At 46.2% G+C, this 12,199-nt stretch overlaps 1 protein-coding gene across 12 annotated transcripts in view; it reads right to left on the bottom strand.

Moving 5' to 3' along the window:
- Nucleotides 1–12,199, bottom strand: part of arvcfb (ARVCF delta catenin family member b) — a 111,209-nt gene that overhangs the window by 34,911 nt on the left and 64,099 nt on the right. For all 12 annotated transcript variants that reach the window (XM_046841262.1, XM_046841260.1, XM_046841261.1 and 9 more), the window contains 2 exons: nt 4,026–4,184; nt 1,399–1,991 (listed from right to left, as the gene is read on the bottom strand). In XM_046841262.1, coding sequence (XP_046697218.1) covers nt 1,399–1,991; nt 4,026–4,151 — 719 coding nt within the window. In that variant the 5' untranslated portion in view covers nt 4,152–4,184. The remainder of the gene's footprint in view (nt 1–1,398; nt 1,992–4,025; nt 4,185–12,199) is intronic.

The raw sequence follows: 12,199 nt of genomic DNA, 5'->3' as shown, positions 1-12,199 counted from the left end.
GCAGTCCTCCTCCCAAGGTAGAGGTCATGTGACGGTGGAAAGAGGGCGGGAGATGGTTTCTGATTGCAGGTACGGTGGATAACAAGCATTTGCACCGCCATTTAGATGCCTCCTAATCCAAGCAGACCCTAATGAGGGGAAATTGTCTGAAGTGAAGCGAGCCGAGAGAGTGTATGTGGGAGAAATGCTGCTCGCGTAGTGTCAGTAATGGATTAAACACACTCCACCTGTCGCTCGCAGACTCGAGTGTATCGGGATGATTTTGGTGGTAAACGTCTCAATTTTCCCCCTGAGTGTAATTGACGGGTTTCGGAGCCTACCGCGCGCTAAGCCTTAATTAGGACGCCCCGATCTCCTCATGCGCACGCGGCATGTTATTAACGAGACACCATGGAGACGAGAACGAAACACGATAAAAGGATCAGGTAAAAAAAAAAAATCTGGACTTTGTGTCCTTTTTAACGAATATGCATTACGCAATAATAATAGTCTAGTAAATGATACGATAACTAAATGTGTGTGTGTGTGTGTTTCTCTCTGAAGGCTCTCTGGCTCCGCCCATGCTGCCGCTCGTACGGACACGAGCACATGCCGCCCCCCGACCCCCCCCAACACACCGAGCATCTGCTCACGAGCGTGTAAGTTGTAAGATGATGTCCCTCAGCCACACAATCAGATGCTTTTTTTCTTAACTACCCACATTCCTCATCTCTCCCTGTTTTCCTTCAGGAGACGACGGCGACCGAGTTACGCTCGAGTATCTTCAGCGCATCCTTCCACGCTACACATCTTACGTGTGAACACAAGCTCCTTTCACAGTGAAAGAGAACATCGTCATACAGATGTAAAGCGCATGGCTCTGCATGGATTCGACTTGCTGTGAGAGGCTATACTGAGATCAGACTCAGATTAGGCCATAATCATAGTGCTGAGATACAGAGACCTTATTTATCCTGCAATAAAACTAAGATCAGACTCAGATTAGACCCTATTCATCCTCCTGAAAAACTGAGTTTAGACTCGGATAAGGCCCTAGTTATTGTGCAGTGCACTAAGATCAACCTCAGATTAGATCCTATTCATCCTGCAGCAAAACAGCGATCAGACTCATAGAAATTAATCATAGTGTGGTGATACTGAAATCAGACTCAGAATAGACCTTAATCATCCTGCAGTGATACCAAGATCAGTCTCAGATTAGACCCTAATCAACCAGCAGTGATACAAAGATCAGTGTCAGATTAGACCCTAATCATCCTGTTTTGATTCTAAAATTAGACTCGTTATTTTTTTTAAAATAAAACTAATATAGATATAAGGCCAAACACAGAGCATCCGGAGAATAAAGAAAGATAACAGTCTGATATTGTGCAGATCAGACTGAGATAAGACCCTTACCTGATGCGAGGCCCGTTGCGCAGAGGCTCTCTGATAACGCGTGCGGCGCCAGGCAGTGTGCGGCGGCTGGCGGTGGAGTAGTCGGGCTCCAGCTCGTATGGTTCTTCGTCATCTGGGCCCAGACTGCGCCGGTCGTCCTCCAGTCCGTATGGCTCGGGCTGGAAGCGCTCGGGCTGCGAGCGATTGAGGTCCATGGTGCTGCTGCCCCCCACGGGTACCTGTGGCTGGGCCATGTGTCCGTAGTCGTCCCTCCGGATGGGAAGGGTGTAGCTGTTTTCCATGCGGTAGGCATAGGGCCGGTAGGGCCGGTAGTTGAGGCCCCGGGAGAGGCTGCCGTAATTGTCACAAACGTCCCCGTAGGCATCATGCGGGCTGTAATACGAGTCGCCGTAGTTACTGTGGTTGTAGGAGCGCGTGAGCGTGGACGTGGCCTGAGGTGTGACGAAGCGCTCGCCGTTCTTCATGAAGCGACGGTCGATGGAGTCGGTGTAGCTGCCCAGGGGTGAGGAACCGTCAGCAATGGGCAGACCGTCGGGACCTAGCGGCATCTGGCGCACAGTGCGGGTCGTTACCGTCTTCACCATCTTGGTCACCTGGGAGTGCAAACAAACGAAAAAATGTTAAAAATAAATAATGTTTTTAGAATGTCATGTGGTTTAGAAGCAACTACTTCTGTAATCAAACCTCCCAGCAGGGCATTGTGGGAGTTTCGGCTCCTCGCGGCCAGCGTCGATATTCTGCCACTACCGAAGTTCGCATTCTAACGAGTACGACGTCAAAGTGCTCTCTGATCTAACCAAGGTTTTTTTTTTTTTTTAACATGTTCGTGAGTGCCCGCAACGCTACATGCCGCCTGTCTGGGTCGTAAATCATTCATGTTTACACTGAAGCATGAGGATCACAGCATAGCGCAGGACTGAGGTTCAAAAACTCCGGCCTATTAGATGAGTCACTTGCAAAGCGAAGAAGGGAAAAAAAAAAAAAAAAGACAAGGGCACTCGAAAACAGGTCCGGACAAACTAATCATATTACTGCAGTGTTTTCTCGGCCCATCAATCTGCCTGTAGGCCCAGACATCAATAAATGGCCAAACAACCAAACACTATAATAGGCAGGGCCTGAACATGGATCGACCAATCATGTCCCAGTATTGATCCCGAGCCATGCTTATATGCCCGCTAATCAATTTCCAGAGCACTCAAAAATGCAACAAATATACAGATTTTTCATGTAAAATGAGAAGAACCCCTCTGGTGTTCCGGTGCTCGGTGCCGATTCAGAGACCAATTTGCAGCCCAGTAAACTCCACCACCGGTAATTAGCTATTTTGTTCGGGGCTATAAATTTATCTTGGGGATTAATGAGGCTGATGGAAATGAATCACTAGCTGAGAGCGTTTCGTGTCTAGCAAACCGTTTGTAAACGCTCGATACGCTGGTGGGAATAAAAAAGAAAAAAGGAAAAGAAACGCTGGCGCTGAACGATCAACTACACCATCAACTCGTTCTCTGTAGCACGGTGGACACACGCTATCGCGCTTCCTGACTGCGAGAAACCTGGGAAATCAAGGCGCTCGATTCATTTCATGATTGTTTTGGCCCATTTTCAGCTTAGCGAGGCTTCATCCAACTTCCGGCCTGCACTGAAGGCTAATAGCATACAATACAGCTTTAAATAGATCCCTTTAAAAAAAGAAGAAAAAAGAGCTGATAACATTCTGCTTCAAATTAATAAAATAAAAAAAAAACCCACATGCTAAATGTCTCGTTAAGAGAATGAGCAGTAACCATAGAAACGGTAATGTGTTAACCCGAGCGCATTAATAAAAACCTGTGAAGTGCAACTGTACTACAGTCAGTGTAAAGAAATCCACACCTTCCTGGGCCAATCAGAAGCCGGCAGGCTCTGTACCATTTACCAGGAACCCTTGCTGCAGTTTTCCGAGGACTGAATTATAATCATTCCAAATTTGAAGAGAGAGAAGCCTGAAATGTGTGTATTGACGTGTGTGTGTGTGTGTGATATATAAGCACCCTGCGGGAGTGGAGGTTAGATGGAGGTGACTGCTTGCCGGATTGCTGATCCATGCTGCGATTTTGCACCAGCGTCGAGTGGCTATAAGCTACGGACCGAACGCTTCTGTAAGGGTCGACTTTCATTTTTGTATCCCGTCTGCTGTTTTGTCCGATTTTCCACAAACGAACAGAGGAGAACCGAGAAAAGCGGGCGTGCTGAAGCGGAACGGGGGAAAATTTTATCGCAGACGTATTTTTGTATGAATCTTATTCAAATCCGGCCAATAATTATGCCCAAGCTGTCTTTGGTGCTTGGACCCCTAAATCGTGTAGGTTGTGAATTCCATTACTGTTTTACAAAATGATCAAATCACGGACCCCTGGTTAAGCTTCATGTGCCCAGAGGGACCCATGGACTCTGGAAGCTAGAAACGCTGGGTGAATGTCTTGGCATTATGAATGTCGGGGTTAACATCACAGGACATAGGACAGGACGCTTGAGGATGCAGGATACTCGAGAAAAGGATTGTATATATATATATATATATATATATATGTGTGTGTGTGTGTGTGTGTGTGTGTGTGCTTGTGTGTGTGTGTATGTGTGTGTACTTTGGTCTCCGTGCGGCGCGTGGTTCCATCTTCTGATGTCACCACGGAGACGTGTGAAGTGGGCGTGCCGGGGTCCTCCTCGATAGTGACCGTCTCCTCCACCACCTCCTGCGGCTCCTGCATCATGGCAAGAGACGTCTGGTTGCTGGGACTCTGCTCCTGTCAAACAAAGATCGGAGGTCATTAGGATGAGGAAACCAGAGTCACACTTAGTTCTTCATTAAAACCTTAGAGAAAGAGATGGGATGAGCACAATACCCGGGTGAGGATGCACATGAACGGAACTAAAAAAAAAAAAAAAAAAAAAAAAAAAAAAAAACACCTGAAATGAGACATTTATTGATTGAACAGTTTTCGTTATCGACCACGAAGAGAAAATCTGCCTGAGTAAATTTTCTGCGGCATGCACTGAAGCTGCTTGGGGGTGTGGAGACAATCCTGAGCTGAAGTGCCTCCCACTACCACTCGAGTGCTTTCCGCTTTTAAAAAGCGACACTGTCCGCTAATGACGCTTTGATTAACTGGCGAGAAAACCAGGTTCGTGGGTGTAGATTTGAATACTGTTCGCTGTTTATTTGCTACGCGGCCAGGCAACACAGAGAATCTTCTTTTACAAGCGGAAAAAGGGCGCAGGCGCGGGCGCAGGTGTCAAAGCCACCTCCGCGATCGCTGGAGGGGTCGAGAGTCGGGCCGATCGGGCCGTGGGAGGCGTTAGTGGAAAGCCGTGTTCATTTCTCACCTCTGGATTGTGTGTGAGAGAAGGAGAAGGCCTGTCAGTCTGAATAACAGCGTCTGACACCACGGCTCTTTTACGCTACGCTGCCTGCGGCGGGTCAAAATCATGACCAGGTGACACCTCGTGGCACCAAATTCTCCTCTGGATCCTACATTATAGGTCCACCAAATATCTTCTCAATCAGAAATATATTTTGCACACAAAATTTTTTAAAGATAACTGATGTTAGCAACCTGATGCGGAGAGATAAAGGCAGTGAGACGTCGATCTGGATTGCGGGATTTGTACATCGCATTTGTACTGAAATGCACATGTCGATTGCACGGAATCGATGACTTCCCGTCAGTGCCAACGTTTTTACGACAGTCTAGCGATATCAATTCTTTTGCGGGTTTTTTGTACAGCTAAAAGAATTTCTCTCAAAAGGAGAAAATCCTGATAAAGACAGCGTATCGAGGGAGTGAATGAATGAAGGATGTTAGGAATCTATTCATGAATAAATAAATTTAATGGATAAATAATCAATCTTGCGTGTTCCTTAAATGCAGACGTTTGTTATAGTATGCTGAAATAAGTAGAACAGCTTTGAAAATTAAATATGAAAATCAAACATCAGCATCAAACCCACTGGAACACCATCAGCTGCCCCTCTTTAATATAGATACTTTTCCATATCTTTAACACCACACAACGAAGTCTGTATAGCAAATGTATGTGCGACACAACCCGTACTGGTCATAACTCATAACTGGTGCACATTGGCCCTGTCCAGATGATTAACACAAGTACACAAAGTGAGAGGGGGGAGATGTGGGAGAACACTCTCTAATGGTCTCCATTCATCATTTCCTCATCAGTGTCTAATGATTTTAGAAACCATCAGAGCAAATCCCATTAGGAACCTGACCCACTGATCATCTCTGAGGCGCACTTATACAGCGGTACTATGTCACAGATACACCATCAGCAGATCGAGGCATTTAGTGAGATATATTTTTATCATTACTATTAGAACTTCATCAGCAATTGATTCTCATTCCATGGTTATTTTGAATGCTCTGTATAATTGTTTGTGTTTGAGTCTGAAAGCTTATTATCCTGCAAATCGTTTAATATGGACATAAAAAGACCCAGTTTTCCAGTAACAGACGCTTTTCTGGAAACAATGTTGGCAGCCGGGGCACACAAAAGGCTTGATGTGAATCGAATAAGCCGGAGCTGTGCTGCTTTTTACAATCCTATTCAGGGGATTGAGCTCGCTGGAAACTGAACGTTCGGAACGAATGAACAGAGGGAACGCTGACAGGCATGCTGATGACAGACCCGACAGTGCTGCAGAATGCCGAGTACTGATTGGTTAGAAGGTGTTGAGGTGCACACCGATCAGGCGTAACATTATGACATTGTGAGTGGTGAAGCAAATAACACTGATTATCTCTTCGTCAGGGAACCAACCCTAGCCACTCTCAGTGCTGGTCCAAAGCCCGGATAAATGGGGAGGGTTGAGTTAGGAAGGTCATCCAGTGTAAAAACGTGCCAAATCAAACATGCGGAGGATCCGCTGTGGCGACCCCTAACGGGAGAAGCCGAAAGAAAGTTTCTCTCTTCATCATGGCACCTGTTTGTAGGTGGGATTTATTTAGTAGGATTTAAGCGAGTTTGAAAAGGGACAAATTGTGATGTCTAGACGACTGGGTCAGAACATCTAGATAACAGCAGCTCTTGTGGGATCTTCCTGGTCTGCAGTGGTCAGGATCTATCGAAAGTAGTCCAAGGAAGGAACAGTGGTGAACCGGCGACAGGGTCGTGGGTGACCGAGGATCATTGATGCACGTGGGGAGTGAAGGTTGGACCGTGTGGTCCAATCTATCAGACGAGCTCCTGCAGCACAAACTGCTGAAGATGTTGAAGCTGGTAATGGTCGAGAGGTCAGGATTGTTTTGGCAGCAATAAGGGTACAGCACAATATTAGGCAGGTGGCCATAAAGTTATGCCTGGTCAGTGTATATCATTGTTCTCTGTGGAATTGCTCGTCCGCACCGAAGATGCTCTGTATCCAACAAACTAAAACACCACTGTAGGCTGGGAATCGGTTTGTTTTTTCCCCCAATGGCATGATATTTTGAGCCGGATAACCTAGCAGGAAATTTAGACCCTGTGGAACCAAAACGAGATGCACTTTACTGAGATCGAGGCAGGAGAAGGCGCTAAAGAAAACGAGAAGAGAGCGGTCAGACAGCCAGCCCGGACTGGAATGAGGATTAGATCAAAAACGATGCTTCATGCTTCACAGACTTTGTGACTGATCCGCTCAGCAGGGGGAAAGGATAACTCCAAACACACACCACACATCATACACACACAGAGCACAGCGGGCAATTCCACACACAGACCTGACATTTTAGACCCGATACTGTGTCTCTATAAAGTGTCTGATACATTACACTTGGTGTCGCAATGATTTGACCTCGGACCTGTACAACAACATTAGCGCTGTATAAAAGCCTAGGTAATCTGTGTGTGTGTACTTGTGCTATTCTCTAAGTCTCCGAGCCACCAAATTTCTGCATTCCATGCTCCTGCAGTCTCTGCATTCTCGATCTGAGGAGCTATGGGCCTCGTCTTAAACACACAGATGGAGGGCCCCATGCTGGGCAGAAAAGGGTGCACAAGAGGCTCCTTCCACACAGCAATATGACCAAGCGAAAGGGAAAAAGGAAAAAAGAGAAAAAAGAAAGTGCTCCCCACTTGGGGGGGAATGGAGTGTTTCCTAGCAACGGCTCAGAGAACGGATTCTCGTATAACAAACACCAGAGGGGTGAAAAGCTCCTCCGACAGCCCACCAGTGACAAAACATCTCATCAACACACTAACCATACTTACAAAGCTTAGTTTTCGAGTGTGTACAGTCAAGTTAAAGAGGTCAAATGAAAGCGGTCCAGGATATACCCCTAATTTTATACCCCAGGGCTCTCTTATCCGATTGGCTGGAAAGGTGTCGAAAAAAGGGCATTGGCTATAATACTTTATCGTTTCTATAGTGACTGCTCATTCACAGCCAATCGAACAATGGACACTCTGTTTTAAAAAGGAAGGTGAGAATAAGGGTTGATATGGAAAATGTTTTCAGTCAGTATGAAAGTTCTTGACAAACGAGCACAGGAACTAACTTGGGACTAACCTGATAAATTAGTAAAGATGTACAAGTTACCCCATCCCCCCCACCCAAACACACACTGACACGCATTACTGTTGCCATAGCAACAATAAGTGGCTGCCTATAACCAACTCCTATCCATTCTAATGTTTAATTCACGGGTTGACAAGCTTTCTGCTGTCAGGATGTTTTCAGAAAGCCCAGAAGTTGTTGTTCTCCCTCTACAGCACTTTCAGAGGCAGAAAAAAATAGATGGTACAAACATCTTACAGGACATTGAGAAGTTCATCAGCATGACAACCTCTACTTAACGTTTGAGACGATCGTCCTTAGATTCGTGCTAGAAAAAAGAGGAAAAAGGAAACGCTGGGAGAATGATCTGCGCTTCTTTGTCTTGCCTTAAGGTCAGAACCCAGTGTGATGGATTTGCTCCTCTTCCTAAGGTGGTATTCACCTTAAATCACCTGAGCAGCAGTAAATCACTGCACTGTGGATAAAGGGATTTTCGAGCCAGGCCACAGGCCAGAGATCATTACTGGGCTTTTATGCAATTAATCCCCTTGCAAAGACTGTCTGGATAACCTGGGGTCATCCAATTTAGCCACAGTCCCTTCTGTTCGACCTTCTGCTCTGCCAACTCGACCAGGTGAGATTAGCAAAGCTAACACGCTCTGGCCTCTCGCGCTCTCCACTGCCAGCTTGACAAATTATTCCAATCACGTGCTTGTTTATTTAGTTTTTTTTGTCAGGAGCTGTTAGAACTGACTTTACTGGACCACTGGAAACTAATATGAGAACATCCAGAGCTCACAGATGGTCATCATCATCAAATATTAATACCATGGAAGTACAGTTCTTCTAAAACAAGGATGGAAGGAGCCAAAGAAAAATCTAACTGGGGGGTAGGAGGAAGGAAGGAGGAAAGGACAGAAGTGACTGGCAGCGCTCCAGCTCCTCCTACTTTCTCTGGCCAGAGGAGGAGCAGATCCTGGCACCGACTCCCTATTCGAGGTCAGCCATGCCCGGATCAGAGGATGCCGTGGTGTTAATGAAGCTAGATGGCTGTGAGGAAAGGTGCATTCTGGGTAGTGCCAGCAGGGCAAAAAGGACTTTGGAAGAGAAGAGTTAGTTTTGAAATGTGGTTACGGGTTTTTTTTTTTTTTTAAAGAATCGTGACATCTCGCCTGCGTCCTGCTCCCCAAACCCCTCGCTCATTTCCGGCCACTCCCTTATTCCGTTCTCTGAAAGACTGTCTGAGCGCAAAACCAAACAAATGAACAATGAAGAATCTCACTCCGCAGCACAGGCTATGAAACTCTGCTGCTTCCTTTCACCGTGGCACCGAGTCAAAGTCCTGAAGAATGCGTCGAGTGCGCTGATGGATTTCCTCGCTGGAGCATGGAAACGTCCCGTCGACCAATCAAAGCTTTGTTTACTCTTCCATTACGCCGTGATCTATGTGCGATAAATAATGGTGAAACAATATGCCGCTTCCAAAAGCTACGAAATGTTAGGCCTGGGAGAGAAGAATATTCTTTCTTTCTTTCTCTTTTTTTCTTTAAACATCTGGAACAAATCAGACGAGTATAAATCCACACGTTCGAAAGGCATTCCTGGAACGCTGAGGCTTACAGTAGGGTTCCGAGGTAGCCCCCCCACACACACACCCACACAATGCCGAGCGAAGCAAATCTGTGGAATGTGACCCATTGTACTTTGCTAGTCCATTTATCATCACTGTTGAGCCCCACTCTAGGTGAAGAATAGCGGAACAGCAGAACGACGCGGCAGATTATTTCTACACTGTCCGCTGTGGTAACAATGGCAATGACTTTGGGGGGATTGAATGTGGGCTTGTTTGTTTAGATTAGTGAACTGGGACAGACTACACACCGAACCAACATGGCCGATAAAAACTTAGAAAACCAAAAGGTGTCTTGCTGAACACTAAATGGATAAAAATGCTCGTCTCAAAGAACTAAAAACATCACTGTTATAGAAAAATTACCCACTCTGGAGCAGTAAACGTATTTCCGCTTGGATAATTTACTATTTTATTTCGTCCGTGTTGTGCATCAGCACTGAACTCGGGCTACTTGGGGAACAGGAGCCAAAACCCCAAACGCCTGAATGAACCCTCTGAAGACGAGATAAACTGCACTACGAAGCTGTAGGGGTGGGGGAATGGGGGAGTGGGCAGAATGTCAGCAGCAGAAGCTGAGTGTATTGTTGGTGTCCGAGGTGTTTAAACAGCTGCTTGGAATGAGATAGCTACGTCTTTCTGATACACTGCCAGGTGAACGGCTGACAGGGGAACGGCTAGTCTTAAAGAGTGGGCTCTGTGTTTACAATGTGAGGGAGGAACAGAAACAATGATGTGTTAGCCATACACACACACACACACACACACACACACACACACACACACACACACACACACACACACACACACACACACACACACACACACAGAATCATACACAGCGATGCCTGATGATTAACAGACAGAAGACTTAGATCAAAATTCAAATTTGGGTCAGTTTGAAATCCGATGTTCTGCAGCTGACAAAAAAAAAAATATGAATCACTCTCATGTTTCTCGAACGGGAAGTCGGAAGCAGAGTCTCCAGCTGCTCTGGGCATATCACGAGCTTTCAGGGTAGCCGAGCTCGGCTCATATTGCTCAGTAAAAAACACCACCACACAGATAATGGAGCACAAATTGGTCAAATCCATCCAGTTTTGAAACCTGGGCCAGGAGTTTAGGTGGAGACCATGTTCCTGCACAGCAATCATCAGTCCATCATCACCGAACCCTCATCATCATCACGTCCACCACCATCAACAATCCCTCATTACTAACACTCCATCACCACTCCCATCATCACCACTCTGGCATAGCCATCGGTCCATCACCACCAGCAGTCCATCACTACTTTCAGCATTGCATCACCACTTGATCTCCACCATTTCATCATCACCTAATTTCTATTCTGACTCTCATCATCACCACCACCATCACTCCAACTTTACCACCACCACTCCCATCATCATCATCATAATCGTGATCACCACCACCACCACTCTTCTTTCACCACCACCTCTCCCATTATTAGAATCACCATCACTACTACATCATCACCAGCATTACCACCCCTCAATCTTCCCCACTCTTATCATCATCATCATCTCAGGAACAGAGGCTGGAGAAGCAATCATGTTGGTTACTATTTAGTATCAGGAACAGTAAGGTTGGATGTACTGATGCCGTCTTCCCCACGTGTAGGATGAAAATTTCTCCTGCGATCATTGATTATTCGGGTTGGTCGTACAGTAAAGCGGTGTGAAAGCTCTTTTCTTCTGCAGTGTCCCTGATCAGAGCTGGGATCTGGGTGAATTCCTCAGAGGACGAAGGGAGCAGCTGCTCCAGCCGTGTGCTCCTCCTAATGTAACACCAGGATGTCACTTGAGGCTTGCGCACCATCCTGTTTTATTACCCAGTGTCCATGTGGATCAGTTACACCACTGCCCTTCTCACTGCCTTTTTCAGTTACGCTAACAGTCCTGGTGTGCATAAGGCACTCTCTGAGTGGAAGAAGGATGGAGATGTTCCCTGCACTCGGACCATCTCAGATCTCTGCAGCCCTCTAAAACTCATCTGGGGAAGGGGGGGTTTGAAAAAGTTTGGAAATATGTTTTAGCTGATGTTACATGCGATTTGAACAGAACGCAGGCTGCCGCTGTAGGGTAGTTAGCATGCTGGTGGACAGGCTGCTGCTCGCTGCAGGTGGCTGTGATTTGGCCTGGTGTACGTGTGAGGATTTGAGCAGATTTTCCTCAAAACAGCCCTTCCGCTAAATCCGGGACAAAATGTGTAAAAAGCGATGACTGAAACATCTCCTGCGTTTTCTGGTTTTCTTTCTTTTACGGGCAGGAGACGAATCTGAGACTTAGACCTGATGCTGGTGGAAGCTGCAAGGCTTTTTTCCAGCTGTAGAATAATAAAAAATAAATAAATAAATAAATAAAAAAAGATGAAATGACCTCGGAAGAGAGCTGTAAAAGGTGGTACGTTCCTCTGAGAGCTGGAGCAGGCCTGATGAGCCGAAACGCATTAAGGATGATGATGATGATGATGATGATGATGGCAGTGATGATAAGTTGGCTGCAGAGACAGACACAAGCCTTCCCAGATGTCCTTGCACTGAACAGTGGCAATGAAACTGCTTTGCTGTGTGTGTGTGTGTGTGTGTGTGTGTGTGTGTGTGTGTGCGTGCACAC

The sequence above is a fragment of the Silurus meridionalis genome, chromosome 27 (genome assembly GCF_014805685.1).
Source record: "Silurus meridionalis isolate SWU-2019-XX chromosome 27, ASM1480568v1, whole genome shotgun sequence".
NCBI lineage: Eukaryota > Metazoa > Chordata > Actinopteri > Siluriformes > Siluridae > Silurus > Silurus meridionalis.
This window is presented reverse-complemented; position numbering and strand designations above follow the sequence as displayed.